At 32.3% G+C, this 19,233-nt stretch overlaps 1 protein-coding gene across 5 annotated transcripts in view; it reads right to left on the bottom strand.

Moving 5' to 3' along the window:
* Positions 1 to 19,233, bottom strand: part of LOC135845855 (atos homolog protein A-like) — a 100,007-nt gene that overhangs the window by 16,873 nt on the left and 63,901 nt on the right. For all 5 annotated transcript variants that reach the window (XR_010558847.1, XR_010558848.1, XM_065364702.1 and 2 more), the window contains exons 2-4: positions 18,697 to 18,831; positions 8,242 to 8,509; positions 1,001 to 1,182 (exon numbers count right to left, since the gene is read on the bottom strand). Coding sequence is in view for 3 of the 5 variants with exons in the window: in XM_065364702.1 (XP_065220774.1) it covers positions 1,001 to 1,182; positions 8,242 to 8,502 (443 nt within the window). In the remaining 2 variants the exon portion in view is untranslated. The remainder of the gene's footprint in view (positions 1 to 1,000; positions 1,183 to 8,241; positions 8,510 to 18,696; positions 18,832 to 19,233) is intronic.

Below are 19,233 nucleotides of genomic sequence, written 5' to 3'. Positions count from 1 at the left end.
AATTTTTGAAAAAACCAAAGACTTTTTAGCAAATTTGACGAAAGGCGAGACTTTTTGCGATTTTCGGCAGAAAGCAAGGCTCAAACATTGAACATTTTTTTTTTTTTTTTTTTGAAAAAAGTAAAAGTTATTTCAGTACCTAACTTGATTACTTGAAAATCAACAGAGAACGAGCCCTGGCTTAAAATATTGCTAAGACAAAGTATCCAAAAATGATCAACACCTATAGAGAATTTTATGCTTCACAATTTTTTTTCGTCACTTTTCACATTAGACGTTTGATTTTCTCCAAAAAATCGATATTTTGTGATGAAACAACTTCAAATTTTTCTGATTCAATTTTAACTTTTTAAATTTTGCTCAAAATATCTCCAGAACAGAGCCTTTGTGGGGGGGGGGGAGACATGCTCTAGAAGTGAGGAATTTCAAAATCTAAAATTTTTCTTTACCTAATTCAATAATTATTTATGTTGTATGGAGTTCGGTTTCCCTTAAAATCATTTTTTTAAATGAAAAAATTGAAAAATTCCAACTTTTATTGCAAACAATCAATCCAAGTTGAACTTTCAAATTTTTGCTCAAAATATGTCTCAAAAAAAAGGAACGAAGCCGAAATGAAGCAAATTTAGCTCAAAATCGACGATTCATGAAGAAAACATTTTCAGCATTTCGATTACAAACGCGATTAAAAGTTGAATTTTTCAACTTTGGCTTAAAATATTTCAAAAATTTGAGGCTCCATAAAAAAAATAAATCACACTCCAAAAATCAGGAATTTCACGACTCAGAACTTTATTCCTATGTTCCTATCAATTTTCATTTACTTATAGAACCTCAATTCGTCTTTAAAAAATCGATTTCGTGTCAAAAAAGTGAAATTTTCCAACATTTTTTCATCACTACAAATGAAACGAATTTTAGGGAAAATAGCGATAAAAATGAAGGGAAACAAAATTGTAGAGTATAATCACCGAAAAAATTGAAAATAAATTATTCTCACCTAACATTGGTCAATTCGAAGCACCACTGTTCCAGAATATGATCGAAATTTGAAGAGGTATTTTTCCAAACTTGTTCTTCGCCGCATTCGCAATTAGCGCAGATTCGTAATTCGATGCAAATACCTTTGTATTCATTCCATAAAGTACTCATCAACTGTCTATACTTTTCAGCTCTTTGGCACTGTAACAAAAATCAACATCGAATGTTAAAAACCAATGCGTATTGTAGATATACACAGACATAAAAATATTCACTACGCATTATACAGGGTGTCCCATACCGAGTAAGAATAAATGTGGATATTTGGGTACAAACAAAGTCTGAAAAATAAAAAATTGAAAAATTCTGAAATTCTCACATTAAAAATCAATTTTTAAAACTGTTTTTAAAAAATGGAGACTTTTAAAGTTTTTTTTTAATGCGAAAATGAAACTTGAAAGAAGCAATTTTTTTAAAAATGAAAGCTCGTAAGAAAAGTCAATTCGATGATCGACCAACTCGCCTCTCTCAAGTCAAATTTTCTCTTCCAAAACTTTCATTTTTTCTCACTTCGATTAGTCTCACACCCAATCAAAAACACATCATCACAAAATAAGCAATCTATTCGTACCTAAAATCTACCAAAAAAACACAAAAATATTAAACGGACACATCGGTCATTTTTCTCTTACGCCAATCGTGCTCACATATTTCACCCTGTGCCAGATTTGTGTTTTTATAGTTGAATTGCTGTTATGAATATTAAAAGATATGCCAATTGGCAGCCAACCTTTGGCACCTTGGACGAGCGCGAGAATTATTTTACCTTAAAATTATCATTTAGACCTAATTGGAGAAACCATTTCTGTTTATTTTCGCAAATTCCGGCGTAATTTATCGATTCTGTTTTGGTTACAAGAGAAGGTAGGTATAGAGATGGAAGTGCAGAGGCAGGTTAGTGTAAATGAATGAATAAATAATAAAGAATTCTTGCTAGTTTCTTGAAAACTAATTAAAGAACGAGAACTATGTTTGTTTTTAAATAAATATTTCATTACCATTTTTCAAATAATAAAGGTCGTTAGTTTTTTTATAAAGGTAATTTGGAGGTTTCTCGAGAATTAAAAATTTTCCTATAAGAATCAACGTTCAAATGCATCTAAATCTACTTTTGAATCAGAATGAAAATGCTTAAATTACTAATCGAAAAACATTACACGGAAAATAACACAATCGAAATGTCCCCCTCCCCTCAAACAAAAATACCCAACTACCAAATAAACATGGCACAATGTTAATCCAAAATTAGTAAACCAAAAACCCAAAAATTAAACACATCTCACGTAGGTACCCAAGTTGGAAAAGCACAAAGACGAAAGTTTCGCAGCAGCCATAAATAAAGCTCGATGAAAATTACATCTCTTAACCATTTAGGTCAGGTACTTTTGAAATAAGCCACGTATAATTTCCATAGAATAACAACAACCCAAACCTACTCAACTAATATCTGCACTCTTGTTTGATTCAAATTACCTCCACAGGAGTTCCCTAAAACCAGTTAAATATCCTACCCGATAAACTTAACATTTTGTAGTCGTACATTAGGTACACACACTTATCGTTCCATTTTAAGCATGCATTTACACTCTTGGACGACTCTTCATATGTACAGAAATGAAAATGGCCCTAACGATGTACTTATTTTTATTCTCGTATATTTAAATCTTCCTCTAAATGTAGGACCCACATGTACGGGACCCCATATTAGGTATTAATTTCAAATTAAAGCATCCCTTTTTCACGACGATATAAGACTATCCAGAGTACGTATTATTACTGAAGCATTTGAAGCTTGAATTAGTCGAATGATTATTCCTAATATCGCTCTGGTTACGTTTTCAATGCTCCATTTTATAGCTCTCTAGTTGAACAACAATAAAAGAGTAGGAGCAGTGACTCTCGATTGTGTGATTGTGTGATAATCAAATATCTACAGTCGATTTATTCGTACAACACGCGGGCGAAAATTAATACTAATTTTCCACCATAATGTAACTGTACAATGTAATAGCGTGTTGAACTCGTTAATGTGTGTATTGTACGTACTTATAGATATAACGAATAGAAATAAAACTTTCATTTTTTTCGCCTCTCGTTCCATATTTTTTTTATATAGTGTGGGCCTAATTCCAGACCATGCCTGTCTGTCTGTGTTTTTCCTCGACGAAAAAAAAAAAAAAAGAAACGATAAAGCGTGGAAAACAAAGCTCTCGACGCGTATAAATCAAAACGATTACATTTTGCGAAGATTTTAATAAAGATACCTACCTGCTCTGCCTCTCTCGCCTTATATGCTTCAATCCTTCATCCTGTTGTATTCGTAAATACACGAGTACATGAGGTATAGTTTTGACGACAATGTTCCATATATCTTTATTATTCTCATTCTATGACATGATGTTTTGTGTTTATAAACGATGTCGAGTCGTCATCGTGAAACATTCAGCCAAATACTCGTGTCGTGTAGTACTTAGTCGACTTGTTGTATAAAATATAGCGAAATTATGTTAAGCTTTTGTGTATTGCATGGGTACTTTACAACATCGTCAGAAAGTAGATAGCTTGGGAATCATCTCAGCGAGAAGGAATACCTGTCTAGTGGCTACAATTTGTTTTCTGTGAATGGTTACCCTCCCCCTCTCTAATGGTACCTTCAGATTACCCAATTCAATTTTAGCCAAAAAATATAAATGGGTACTTGAATGAAGCAAGTTTTCACTTTCACCATTTTTTTTTTTTTTTTTTGAGAATTTTAGGCACATTAAGGTCTTCCAAATGAACTCCTAATGAGATCAAAATTATTTCTGGAGATTCGTTTTTCATTTATATTTTCTGGTTTCAGGATCAAAGAAGTCAACACGATGAAAAAATGACCAAAAATGAATAAAACACTGATTTTAAACGTTTCGAAGGCATTTGCCCTCCTTTCATCTCCGATTGTGTAATGTCTTAAATACGATTACGAAAAGTATTCATTTCAACTCACAATCACAAATCAAAAAAAAAATGAATTATGAAAATTTTTGCATAATTTTCTTTTAAAAATATATTTTGGAGATGACACAACCTCCTCTCATATCTCACCCTGGAGCTTTTACTTCTTTGCAATACCTATTCAATTATCCATGTTTAGAGCTGGAAAAATCAATGTAAGTAATAATAAAATGCTTGAAAATGAATGAAATATTGGTTTTCTATTTTGGAATATTGCAATCTCCCCCCCCCCGCCGCCATTTCCAAACTAATCACAAGTATGTTGTACTATAACTATTCTGGAATCATTCATTTCAACTTTTAAGTTGGAAAATTGCAAATTTTTGCTGATTACGAATATTTTTAGGCACAACCCTGAACCCCCTCCCTCTCCACATGACTTGAATTGATTTTCTTATCATCTGAAGTTTATTTTTGATGTATTTTACAGGTAACTGCGTTGACGACATGTGGAAAAACAACTGCAACGTTGATTTTCAAAATTCAGAGAGAGTTTATCAATCACCTCCCCACCACTGTTGCTTCTCACTGTCAATCACCAAGAGAAAAAGGAAGCCTGCAGAAAAAAAAACATCAATTTCTTGAGCTGAAATTTTTAGGATCTAATTTTTTAGTCAAAATAAACTGATTTATAAAGCTATAAAATTTGAATTTTCAAAGAAAGGGTGGTATTGACTCACTTACTATGGATGTGGGGAGGGGTGGGGGTTGAAATTGTTCAACAAACACAGTTCAAATTTTTTTTTGAAAAATTCAAAAAAATCAAAAATTTTATAAACACAGGACTTGAAGTGTATTTGTAAGACAAAAAAGCGACACTTTCTCGCGATTATTTGCCAAAAAAGTGACACTATTTCGCTATTTTACGGCAGCAAAGTGAGACTCTATGATACTTTTGTGAAGAAGAATGTACACATTTTCAACAATTTCTGGCAAAAAAAAACAAGACTTTCTGGGAACTTTGAAAAAAAAGTAAAACTTTTTGTAGTGTTTTGCAAAAAATTAAAAAATTTCAGAAATTTCAAGTAAAAAATTATATTTTTTGGAAAATTTGACAAAGGCAAGACTTCTTGCATTTTTTGGCAAAAAAGAGACTTTGATACTTTTTTTGGAAATTTTAAGCAAAAAAGCAAAATTTTTGGCAATTTTCGAAAAGAAGGAAGATTTTTTGGACAATTTTTGGAAAAAAGCATTTTGACAAAATACAAAGTTTTTTTTTAGCAATTTTGGGGAAAAAAGTACACATTTTTGGGAATTCGAAGAAAATAAGCGACAATTTTAAACAATTTTGGTGAAAGCTGGAATTTTGTCAATTTTTGGCTTGAAATTAAAACGTGATAGTTTTTATAAGATTTTTGACGATATTTTTTTGGTAGAAAATCAACGTTTTTCCGGCCATTTTCGGCAAAAAACTGAGAACTTTAGTCACTTTCAGCAAAAAAGCGAATTTTTGACAAAAAAGCGAAATTTTTTGGACAAAATTTTTGGAAAAAAGTATGAACTTTTGAAATTTCAACAAAATACACAGTTTATTTGGCAATTTTGGGGAAGAATTTCAAAATTTTTAGAAATTTGAAACGAAAAAGCAACATTTTTAGCAATTTTGGTAAAAACAAAAATTTTGTTAATTTTTGGTTAAGAACTAAAACGTGATACTTTTTCAAGATTTTTGTCATTATTTTTTTAGTAAAAAACAACATTTTTTAACAATTTTTGCCTTCAAAAATAAGAGGTTTAGGCATTTTTTAACAAAAAGAAACATTTTTGGATTTTTTGGTATAGAAGCAATATTTTTTTGAACAATTTTTTAAAAAAAGTGAAACTTTTTGCTTTTTTGATTTCAACAAAAAATAAAGCTTTTTAGCAATCTTGGAAAAAAAGATACATTTGAAGAGTGATATTCCAAAACTCGCTTTGTCCATTTTTATCAAAGTTGGGTTTTCAGTGGTACCTAGTAGATGAAGTATTAACTCACATTCCTACATCATCAACCTACCAAAATGAGGTGTTAAACTCACCTAAATAGCCAATTCACTAAAAATAAAAAATAAAATAATGTTCCAAAACGCGCTTTGTCCATTTTTATTGAAATTTTTTTTAGCAGTATTTAGTGGATGAAATGTATACCTACCCTCCTACATCATAAATCCACCCAAATAAAGTGCTAAACTCGCCTAAAAAGCCAATTTACCCGTTTAAAGGGAAACTGTTTTTCCTCTCTCCTGAAAAGTTGTGAAAATGGACAAAGCGAGTTTTGGAATATCACTCTTCATTTATGAAAATTTTGAGAACTTTTACAAATTTTTGACGAAAAACCAAACTTTTGAAAATGTTTACAAGATTTTTATCGTTATTTTTTTTTGGTAGAAAACAACATTTTTTGACGTTTTTTGTCTTCAAAAATGAAAATTTTAAGCATTACTTAACAAAATGAAAAATTTTTGAAATTATTGACACAAATAAAGCAATATTTTTTTAACAATTTTTCAAAAAAAGTAAGATTTTTGCTTTTTGGATTTCAACAAAAAGGAAAGCTTTTTAACAATTCTAAAAAAAAAGATTTTATGGTAATTTTGAGTAAAAAATCGAAATTTTTCAGCAATTATGGCAAAAGCGAGAATTTTTATTAATTTTTGGCAGAAAATAAAACTTTTGAAAACTTAGCATAAACGTGACATTGATGCAAGTTTTTTGTCAACTTTCTTTTTTAGTAGAAAAACAGCATTTTTTGACAATTTTTGCCCTGAAAAATAAGAATTTTGGCCATTTTTTTGACAAAAAGCAAAGTTTTTGGCAATTGGAAAAAAATTGAAATTTTTTGAAAATTTTGAGCAGAAAAAGAGACATTTTTTAGTAATTTTGGTAATAAGCGAAAAATTTTTCCAATTTTTGAAAAAAAAACAAACTTTGACGATTTTAGCAAAAACGTCATACTGTTTCAAGATTTGTATCGACTTTTTTTTGATAAAAAACCAACATTTCTCAGCAATTTTTGGTCAGAAGAAATGAGAATTTTGAGAATTTTCTAACAAAAAGTGAGAATTTTGAGCATTTTCAGACAAAAAGCTGAATTTTTGGGAATTTTGGGTAAAAAAATCGAGATTTTTTAGACAGTTTTCAAAAAACTTCAATTTTTTGCAAAATATGACATTTTTGTTAGCAATTTATGACAAGGCCCAAGACTTTTTGGCACACTAAAATCATTAACGATACTGAAGACAAACTTGCAACATTCCATCTACCGTGTAATTATTAAAGATACCGCGCTATACAAATTCGATAAAAAAAATCCCGTATACTATAGAAACAGATAAGACATACAAGACACGTTGCGTCGCCGCAGAACGGGAAGTAAGCCCGTATACCGGACCGAATCGTAGAACGGTAATCGCGTAGATGAGCTCGTTGAAAGAGTGAATTTTCCATTATGTTTAATTCGCAAATTAACCCCATTTCCTTATAGAATACGAGTAGCTCCGCGCTTGCGTTCTGCGTCCGTTGCGCGATCGCGATCGTGAAACCGACAGATTTATCATCGGGCCGAGGCTAGGTGAATTTTAAAATACGCCTAAGAGTATACAAAAGGCCTCGTTATGGAAATGAAATTGCATATAACCGGTATGGGTATAATACGCGAAACGTGTAATTACACCTAATTATCTCGCGTACTATCTTCGTTTTTCCGCTAATTCTCAACACCGAAGAATGATGAAGAAGATTTCGGCTCATAGGCTCAGCACTCAGCAGTCTCCGTACTCTGTAGTATAGGAGGATGTGGAAACTTGGTAGCTGCACGAAGCACGAACCAAGGGAAACGCGCCCAACCGGTTCGATAATATTTGGCTCAAAAATTCATCGTCGTCGAACTTTCACGAAGACGCGTAGGTCTCAGCTCGGAGTACTTGTATTTGGACGATTGTCATAAAAATCGTACCGAGACCAGAGTCGTCAGATCGTCCACGTATCGCACGATTACATAAAGCTCGATTACCATCATCGCTTTCACGATATACCTACAGTACTACACGATCGTTACAAAACCATTATCCATAATGTAGGTAGAAGGTAAACACCAGTGTCAGTACCTATAGCTACCTAACAATTTCCACCTCGACACAATATGAGTACCTAGCTTATAGGCCTACAGAGTAATAATGCATAAGTACATATAAAGGGCAATGAGCAAAAGAAGGAATTAAAACTTACCATGTATCTATCTAAATCACATTGATGTTCTCGAGACTCCGGGTGTAATACGCAATGAGGGCCTTCTACGTAACCTCGTTTCGACGTTGGCTCGGGAAGTCGACCTTCCAGTATCAAAATACCGGCATCCAGTACGCTTTTTATTAATCTCAAATTCTCTTCTTCTTTCGTCTCCGTGGTCTGCTGTAGCTGCTGCGCTAAACGCTGAGGCGACGGATGCGTGGCGCCTTTCACTGGACCGTCTAAATTTGCGCAATGCATGGCTTGGCTGTGTACACAGAAAGAGAAAAAAAATAACAGACAAAGGTTAATAAAGACGTTGAAATTATCGAACGAGGCATATTTATGTATACTTCGTAATGTGTACACTGAATTCGGGTCATTTGTTTGAGAAATCTTATATGCACATGTATTATGTGTATACGTCACGTTTCCACTCAAAAGAAATTCAACGATTCCAGTTCAAGTATCACCGAAGTTTAAAACAGTCGTTCAAAGATAATTTATAATATAGGTCTCTGAGTCTCTAGCAAAAGGACTACATATTTCAATTGATCAATTCGTATTCTGGAAAGTGCCCAAAAAATGACACAGATGCCATTTTTTCCAAGAATAGTACACAATTCTAAAATTTTTCGACTTTTTTTGGTTGACTGAATTCCCAGTTTTTTCAAAGTTCCTCTCACGAAGGGAAAGGTGACTTTGAATTCTTTAAAAAAGTGTATAGGAAATAAGATTGAAACCATCAAACACCAAATCTAAACCCCCCTCTCCACGGGTGTAATAATCCTGCAATTATTATAAACACCCCCCCCCCAAAAAAAAAAGTTGGAAAAAATGATTTCTTCAAATTAGCAAACAAAATTATTGAAAAGTCATATTTGTAAAAAAAAATCTACAAATTTAAAAAAAGTGAAATAATTGATGAATAAAAATATCATTTTAAGAAAAAACAAAATCCATTCGACAAATATACACCATTTTTTGGGAGGTGGAAGGGAATTGAAGATTGATAGAAGGCCATTTGACATACCCTATTATTTTAAAATTGAAAAAAAAAAACTCATCAAGATCTGCAAAAAAATCATTAAGTATTAGTTAAATAATTATTCGAGTTGATAAAACTAAAAAAGAAAAAAATCAATAAATTTTTTTTACAAAAAAAAACGAATTTCTTGGAGAGAAGGGGGCTTATCCTGAGAAAAAATCAAACAGAGAGCAAAAAACCATTTATGATAATATATTATATAATATATTACCAAAATCTTCAGATCTTTTGAAATTGGTGAATGATTTATACCGAAGCATAATTATAATTATTAATTATGCATAAAAATCCCAATGGGGGGGGGGGGTAAAAATTGATTAAAGAATACCATTCGACATCAATTAAAACTTTGAAAAAATTTTCCAAGGGGGAAAAATTCAAAAATCATAAAAAGACTTTAACATAATCTGAGCAGTTGAAGAAATTTACCAAAATCTGCGAAAAATCTTTTGAATTGGTTAAATCATCATTAAAATGAATAACAAATACACACGATTGATTAGACAAAAAACCTCAAATTGTTCTACAGAAAACACAATTCTATGAGGAGGGAGGGGAGGGGGAAAGCATATCATTCTGAGAAAAAATTTTGACAGCGAAAAAAAAATCGTGATGACCTTTAAAATTTGTGAATTATGAAGAAAAAATAATGAAAAAACAAAAACTTGAAAAAAAAAATCTAAAAAACAAAGTGAACGTAGAAAAATTATTTTTTGTGAAATAAAACAACAAAATACTTACTCAATTGGGAAACGGAAAAGTATTACATATTTCGATATTTTGTCGATATTCTAGGAATTTAACCATTTCCATAATTATATGTAGTAATTGAAAAAAATGTAAAAAGATTGACAAATAAACTAAATTATGTAAATTTTCAAGTTGAAAAAAACGAGTTTATTCAAAAAAAATAATACTTCTGATGTCTTGTTGAGATGTCAAAAAATCAAGAATTTTCTCAATATTACAACTATGTAGTTTCTTTCGTCAGACGTCCAAAAACATGAATTTACAATTGAAACCTCCCCTTTAGGAAAATTTTCTACCCCTTTGGGCGGGGGAGGGGGAGAAGTCGTACTTACAGTTTTCACACATTCCTTCCTCCACCTCCTCGAGATCAGACAGATTATTCTTCAGCCATGAACAGATCAGCTAAAAATTAGTATTAGAGGCGAAGTAATAAAAATTTTATGGAAAACATGAAATATAATCGCTGACAAAAAAACTTAAGATTCTCCCTAAAATCATATTTTTCTCAAGCATTGAGTATGAAATTAAATCCTCCTTTTCTTTCTCCTTCCAATCTGGCCACGATTAGAATTACCCAAAGGTCGTGGTATAGAGGGGAGTTGGAGAGGTGGTGCGTGTTGGGGGGGAGGAGTCTAATGGTGATTTTTTTTAATTGCACAGACGATTGAAGTTTTATACTAATTCCAAAATCATCAATTTGAAATATAAGCTAAAAAGGTAATTTAACTTGAGTGGAGAATTGTGCAAGAAGAACAATGCTTGCCAGAGAAAAACTAAAGGCAAATAGGAGTCAAAAAATTTAATTTTCTACAATTTTCTTCGCGAAAATTCACTTGTGAGCCCTCAACTTACTCAGAACATCAACTTTCATGAGAACAAGTCACGATTGAAATTTTTTCATTTTTCACTCGACCAAAAATCAGAATTTTTGATGAAAACTGCAAGATTTTTTTAGGAGGAATTTTACAAAAATGTAAACCCTCCTCCATCCATCTTCGGAGCTTTTCTTTCGTCCAGGTGAAAAATTTCAAAAAAAACGTAACTGTACTCCCGACCCCCCCCCCTCTCTATCATCGGAGCTTAATTCAGAGTATGAAGTGAAATTCGACATTTGAAAAACGGATTCGTTGACCTCAAAAATCTACATTTCGATAAACACATTGATCACTTCAAATTTTGTAAATTTTGCTCTCCCCCCCTCACCAGAGCCACACTCGGGGTCTTAAGTCAAATGTGGTTCTTGAAACGAATTCGAAAACCTCAGGATTATACCTTTCAAATTTTCATCTTTGACTTGATTTTTGGTGAGTTAGAAGCCTTCGTTTGCCTCCCTAAGTGACGGTAAATGAGGATAAATTATACGGTAAGTATCGGTAATTTATGATAGATTAATAATAATCAATATTTTTACATAAATGTCATCGCAATAGCGCACCACTTAAACTAAAAATACAAACTGCACCCACCTGAAATTTACGGTCAATGATGATAAATCAATAATTTAGTAAAAAAAAATACTCAAAAGCAACAGGAACTGAATTATTGTATAACATTCAACGCGATTTGACAACGTTTCACTATAATTTCAGATAATTATAAAGTGTTGAAAGTGATAATCACCGCACAAGTCGATATCAACTACTCGTATGTATTTCACATTGCACTTGCACACGAGAAAACCTTGCACTGAACAGAAAAAATCGCAAAGCTGGAAGAAATGCAAGTTCAATGCGACGTTTCATCATCTCTTGATTCCTAGAAACTAGGTATAATAATTTATGATGAAATTTCACATATTTCTAATAATTATTGAACGTGATCGTAAGACGGAGGAGGAGGAGGAGAAGAGGAAGAGGCAAAAATGCGTTTCACAAAATTCAATCGAAATACAGGGGTCGGTCGGCATAAGTTAGTTGTATACCATTTATGAACAAATCCATGACACATTCGTTCTGAGCGTTTTTTTTTACTCAGAAGTTCTCAAAATTTCAAAAATTGATACCTTCTAATTCAGTTCTCCAATACCATCCTCCACTCGAGTAAAATAAACTCGTCGGAAGAACGTTAATTTACAGGACATTTAAGCCATAGCAAAGGAAGAACCCTGGCAGATTTCATTTACGCCATAAATCAAGTAATAACCTTCTCTACTCGTTATACTTCGTACCCGAAAAAGTTTGAAATTGAATTGGCTGCTTTAATAGCGCCATTTCGGGGCATCTCGTGTGCATATCTCTATACTACATACAGGATCTAAGCCATACAGCATTAAGCTATGCAATTAATCAATCCATACCCGAAGGCGAATCGGTAAAGGATAAAAGGTCACAGGTCATCGGTACCATGTGCGTTGCCTGTGTGCGGCTCACATCTACGAGTACGAGTACGCTCACAATATACCAATAACACCACCGCATATAATACTTGAATTGAGCATTCACCTATCTGTATGGTCTATGGTCCAACGAACGCCAAACTGAATCTATTTCGAAGCATACGATGAGGTGAAAAACCTTCTTGCTTTATTTGAAACGATAAAACTACACTCTCGTAGAGACCAACGAGCTTGGCTCTTTTCAACTGTATAGGTAATCGCTCCTTTTATTATGTACGAGAAAATAGTTCGTCAAACTTGTACCGGAAAATTTATCGATACTGGGAAAAGGTACAGTTGCACAACGTTTTAGCGAGTAAATCAATCTAACTCTTAGTTATATGAGTAAACGAACGAGAGAAGAACCCCTCATCATCTCAAACACAGGGGGGTGTACTCGTTTTCAACTACCTTCTTCTAGTATGTGTCTGTGCTCTGTATACTTACACGAGAATGAGACCCCCGTCAAAACGTAAACCTAGCAAGTTCAACGGACGTAATGTTCTGTATCAAAACAACCCTGCTCGTCAACCCCCCATTTTAAACCTGTCAAAACGATTGAAATACGGTAAACCTTTTATATAGCCGCCAAATCCATTAGTCCCGAACTCGCAAAACTCGACGAGCTGAGCGTTTTTCTCGCGAAAAACCGATCAATTTGAGCGTATTTGAAGACGTACATACGTTAACCCAGATTTTATACCATGTCCAGAGATGAGACGTTTCGCAGTCGATAATTCGATACAAAGAAGCGAAAAAAATCGCTCGATATGACGCGTGAAAGTTAATCCGGTAGCGTGAACGACTGAACGTGGCAGCGTGAAAGTCATTCGTACGTATAGCCCCACAGGCAAAATGAAAAATTCAATTCGGTAACCAGTGTTATTCCTATGACAAGAGATGACGTAATACGGGTCGATTTTTTTCACTTGTACACACTAACTTTTTTTTTCATTTTAAAACACGTGACTAAATGAATCGAAGTAAAGTGAATTTTTTTCAAGAAATTGATTCAGAATTTTTTCAAGGTATTGACTCAGTGTAAGTACACACACACACTAATGAAGTATTGGAATTGGAAACTATTATCAGAGCTCATTTCATTACTCAATTTTCAACCTACAGGTATCCGTAGGGTAACCTATAATAAAATGTATTTAATAATTTTCAAACGCAAAGAGCACACGATTGTACCTAACAATTTCAAATAAAATGATAATGGAAATGCCACGTCAATGTCTGTACGTTACTGGTACCTAAACCTAACCTATACAATTACGAGCATAACTTGTCGTTCTCTTTTTTTCACAAACGAATTCGTATTATTACGTCATCGAATGAATGTTGATGTTTAAACATTCATTTTTACGGTTAGTCACGCTAGAATATTTTTTCCCAGATTCTAAACAAGATAACCGAGCTGGTTAACGAAGCACATGCTCAATATTTGGCTCAAAAAGTTCTCACTCCTTCGCCAGTCCTGCTAAGATAGTCTACTTGTGTTTTCCATAATATTTTCAATGATGAACAATCGACGTTTGATAGTGTATCAGCTCTCTTTTAAACGTATTACTAATAAGAATAATCATTGACAAAATGTCCAAGGCTGTATAATCCACGAATATGAGAAACCATGACCAGTCCACATTTCCTTATTCTATTTCAAACATATTATCAATATAAGATGATGTATGCAGATAACAAACGTACGCACTACGTACTGTACGTAAGTACATATGCAGATTTATAGGATAAGTCACTTCTGAAAATAACCATAAAATTATTTAAAAAAATAAATTTCCATTAATTTGAACCATAGGTAATTACTTATTATGAGAAATTTTACCCAAAAATACAAAGTTTTCAAAATGTACCGTAATTTACCGCTGATTTACCGCAATTACCGATTACTAACAGCGCTTCAACGGATCAATTACTCATTTACCAGCTTGAAATTTCACATAATTCGTCACCATATCACTTGTATCAAATTATACTGGCAAAAATACCAAACCGTAACCAACTATTTCAGAAATCTAATGAAAATTACCACAAATTACCGTGAATTTACCGTAATTACCGTTTATTACGGTAATTACCCAGTATTGGGCATATTTTACCTCTGAATTGGATTTAATTATCATTTTAAAAAAATTTCACAAGCGAAATTTCATTTTTATTTGTCAAATTGAAATTATTTGATCAAGAATTTCACAGTCATATCGCCTTTTATTGTTAATTATTAACACTCAAATTACGGTAATTACCAAAAATTACTCGAAGCTGTCGAAGCTATTATTTTTAGATTTTAGTTGATATTTAAATTTCATCTGGTATCATTTTCACCACATGATAAAATACTACAAATTTCCGTAAATTACGATGTATTACGTTTACGGTAATTACCATAACATGACCAATAGACTACCACTGCATTTGGTGTCATTATCACATGGGAAAATTTTTTTAAATAAAAAAAAAAAACAAATTGAGAAAATTTTACATTGATTAGAATTATTACTTTCCATTCATAAAACCATCAATTACCGTTGAAATTACGGTTATTACCAGCATTTTTTTTTTTTAAATTGCAGTTTTAGAGTTCAGACTAGATGTAAGAATATTGAAACCACAACAATGAAAGTTGACCTAAAATTACCGTAAATTACCATGCCTTATCCCAAATTTTAAGTAATTTACCGTAAATCTCGGGTAATTTCAAGAATTCCGCATTAATATGCATTTACTGACATTTTCATTAGGTATGAGTTTTCAAAAAATCAAAATTTGTTGATGAAAAATTCAGGGATAGAACAATTACGCCTACAAAAAGAAATTTTCCTCTTTTCTTTGAGAACTGAAGCCTCTTTACCCTCTCCTCTCCAGCACAAGAAAATTTTGAGAATTTTGAAATTTTGCAAAAACACCATAGGTAATCAAAATATCACAAAAACTGTAAAAACGAAAGATCAGCGTTAAAATTACTGAAAATTACCAAAATTTGATAAAAAAATTCATGAAACTTGGAAATGGCATAGAAGTGAATGAATTAACACTATTAAAAGATGATAAAATGTCTCGAAAAATGAGTAAAATGTAACAGAAATTGTCTGGATTATTGCAATTTACCAAAAAATAAATCAAATGTTACCAAAATTGAAAAAAAAGATCATTAAAAAGGCACAAATTTTCACAAAAATTGATGAAAAATACGCTAGGTTGGGCAAAGTTTTGAGAAAATTGACCAAAAATTTGTTAAAAAGCCATGAAATTAGTTGAAAATGACTAAAAAATTATTGAAGTGTGGCAAAATCTCAGAAAAATATCATGAAAATGCTTTTAAAAAAAGAACGAAACAAATTTTTGAAAATTACAAAAAATTAATCAAATATTTATCAGATTTGCAAAAACTACATGTAAATTAACACATTATAAAAAAAAATCAAAATTGTATGAAAATTGCATAAAACAGACTCAAAATTTGTTGAAACGATATTACAAAAATGATTAAAAAAGGAGATGAAATGCCACAAGCGTTGGGGAAAAATCTCCTAAATTGTTGAAAACTACCAAAAAAGTCATCAAATATTTATCAAAATTGAATAAAATTTTGCTACAATTTCGCAAAGTATTATCAAAGTTTTTGAAATGGTGTACCAAATCTAAAAATTAGCATAAATTGATTTATTTTTTAAAAAACCAACAACAACAAAATTGAGCAAAATTTTGTAAAAATTGATCGAAAAAAAGACTCAAAAATGGTTGAAAATGACAAAAAAAATTGCCATAAAACAAGATTAAAACTTACGTTCAAAAATAATCAAAAAAAACCTATGTACATATTTTACAAAAAAATCTCTTAGATCATTGAGAATTGCCAAAAATTTGCTCAAATATTATCAAAATTGAATAATTTTTCTTCAATTTTGCTGGAATTTAAAAATCGGCTAGAAATTCACTTTTAAACTCTTCACATTTTTGGGATTTATGGCAATCATCTAAAACAGCCCAGAAGACGTCCAATAAACACCGATCAAAGTTGTGGTTGCCAAAATTCATTTTTAGTCCTTTCAGAGCAATTTGAAATTTCTGGAGAAAATTAAAAAATCGCTGTAGAGTGTAGACAGACTCCAGAGTGGCCCAAAAACTAGTATTCGTTGATGTGTGACAGTTGAATTGAAGGAATTATGTTTCCAGATTGGCCTACTTTGCTCAAAAAATTTTCTATTCAGAAAAAAAGTTCAAAAAATGGTCATGAAATGGCTTTTTTAAATTTTTCAAATTTTCAAAAATTCAAAATGAACTTCAACACTTCAATTTTGCTGGAATTTAAAAATCGGTCAGAAATTCACTTTTGAATTCGAATTTTTGGAATTCCATGGTAATTATCTAAACCAGTCTAGAGGACGCCCAATAAGGACCGATCAAAGTTGTGGTTGCCAAGGTTTAATTTTAGCCCTTTAAGAGCTATTTGAAATTTCTGGAGAAAATCAAAAAATCGCTGTAGATTCCAGAATTGGTCAAAAACTAGTATCCGTTGATGTGTGGGAGTTGAATTGAAAGAATTACGTTTCCAGATTAGTCCACTTTGCTCGAAAAATTTTCTATTCAGAAAAAAAGTAGTCTTGAAATGGTTTTTTTCAATTTTTTCAATTTTCAAAAAATAAAAAAATTATTTCAACACTATAAATTTTGGTTACGGAGGTTTCAAAAAAAAATTCTATTTCAATTTAACTTGATTTCGTTAAAATCAAAGAGCACCAGTTGAAAAGATTCTCTCGTCAGACTGAAAATACACGAATTGAATACACAACTAAAACAGTACCTATAGAAATGGAAATTCACAGACTGTGTAAACTACCGATTTTCAATTAGGTACTCAAGAAACAAACGAATAAATTCAAATATTCGAAAATTTACCTCATAAAAAAATAACCTCTAACAAAAGACGACAAAAAAAATATACAACGAAAAACATCAAAGCGTATAGAAATAAAAGAAAAACCTCGTCGTCGTCGAAAATAGTGAAATCTTGAAAAGCCATTTTTCACGTCACCATAACTCGCTTACAACCCTTCCCCTTCCCCTTCCCCATCCCTTTCTCACCATCATCATCGTTTCGCTCGTACCAAAAAAATACTTCTTTCTTGTGTCAAAACTGCGAGCAAATTCATCTCCGTGAAAAATAAATTAAAGCTTACATTTCCGACAAAGTGTAAATTCAGCCTCGTACTTTCTCGCTATAGTTACCTCACAGAATATAGCGAACATCTTTCACGAAACCGCTTACTTATCAATTTATCAAAAAGAAAAATTACCCAATATGTAGGTAGTTAAGTTACGATATACCTACACTTTCGTGTACATGTAGAGCAGCAGTGAGCAGATCGTACACTCGCGAGACATTTGCTCGATGCAGAGCATAATAAAGTACAAACGTTGCGATTTCTATAGCAAAAAGGCCTCAGATATACGTGATACTTATAAACTTGAATACTCTGCTGGAAGAGAAACTAGGTCAAGGAAAATCATAGCATATAGCGTATCTTATTTAAAAAACAGTGTAAAATGTCGAGCTACTTATTGTGCTTTTTTTCACAATCCGTTCTCCGTGTCACCGAAGGGATCGTATAATGTTGGAAAATAAATGGTTTTCTAGGACATAATATACGAGCAACGTGCGTACGTAGTACAGCCGGAGAGAGAGAAAGAGAGCGCGGAGACAGGGTCGAATACGGTTAATAAATCTTTATGCGGGTATTTTCAACCTTATAGCTGATCTGTGTTAGTGCAGAAATGAGAAAACCCTTTGTTTTGGAATTTTAAACCTTGGGAAATTGGAATCATAAAGCCAAAGCTAGCAAGTTATTCGCTATATATCGATGTAGGTAATAAAAAATAGTGCAGCTCTTAAAATGCTGCTATGCGAATGGTCGAACCTATTTTCGAGCTAAATTAACCGTACAAGGTGACTGCATAGTGTTTATTGGACTCCAGGTAAGTATTATAAGAGATGAAGCTATCATCAAGGTTATCATAGAACGTAAAGAGGTAATGGGTATCTATTGTGTTGAATCATATTGTTCGTAGATGAGGGCGAATTTTTTGAGTTTTCTTCGACCTTCAGGCTTGATGGGACCGAAAGAGATGCGGGAAAACGCACATACGTAAGTACGAGTTATTGGTACCGAGCCAAGAATTACTTTCACCTTTCGATTATGGTGACGAGAGGAGATCGACGAAGGGGAAAATTTTTAAAAAAATAATAATATAGAGTACTCACTTTGAGTGTGCTTATTTCTCTCTCAAAGACAAATATGATTAATTCACGATCAATATATCTTCATCCGACTGAAAACTTTTTTACGAAATCGTTCTTCTTTTTGCCATTCCTTTTTTTCATTTTTTATGATAATTGCTGAAAGCAGAAAAAAAAGGCGTAGGTTAGATTAAATGCTATACAATACAATGAATACGTACACTTTAATTTTAATTAACCACATTAACGTAATCGTAATCGACTCATTTACCATATTCGACGTATAATTATCGATTCTATGAACTCGAAGTGATTTTCACCCATAATAAAAACCGATTGAACGAAAACAACACCGAGTCAAAAATATTGATAAACGTACTGATCGAGTAAGTAAATCAAAGCCATTCAATAGTAAGTCAAAGTACCAATTCAAGCAGGTAACATAATAATAATAATCCAACTTTACACGCGAGTATAAAAAAAATCATCGAAATTTAACCTACATGAGAATTTATCTTTGAAATTAAACGATCACGAAGCTTTATCTGTTTAATGATAAAT

Source organism: Planococcus citri, chromosome 4 (genome assembly GCF_950023065.1).
Source record: "Planococcus citri chromosome 4, ihPlaCitr1.1, whole genome shotgun sequence".
Taxonomy (NCBI): Eukaryota; Metazoa; Arthropoda; class Insecta; order Hemiptera; family Pseudococcidae; genus Planococcus; species Planococcus citri.
This window is presented reverse-complemented; position numbering and strand designations above follow the sequence as displayed.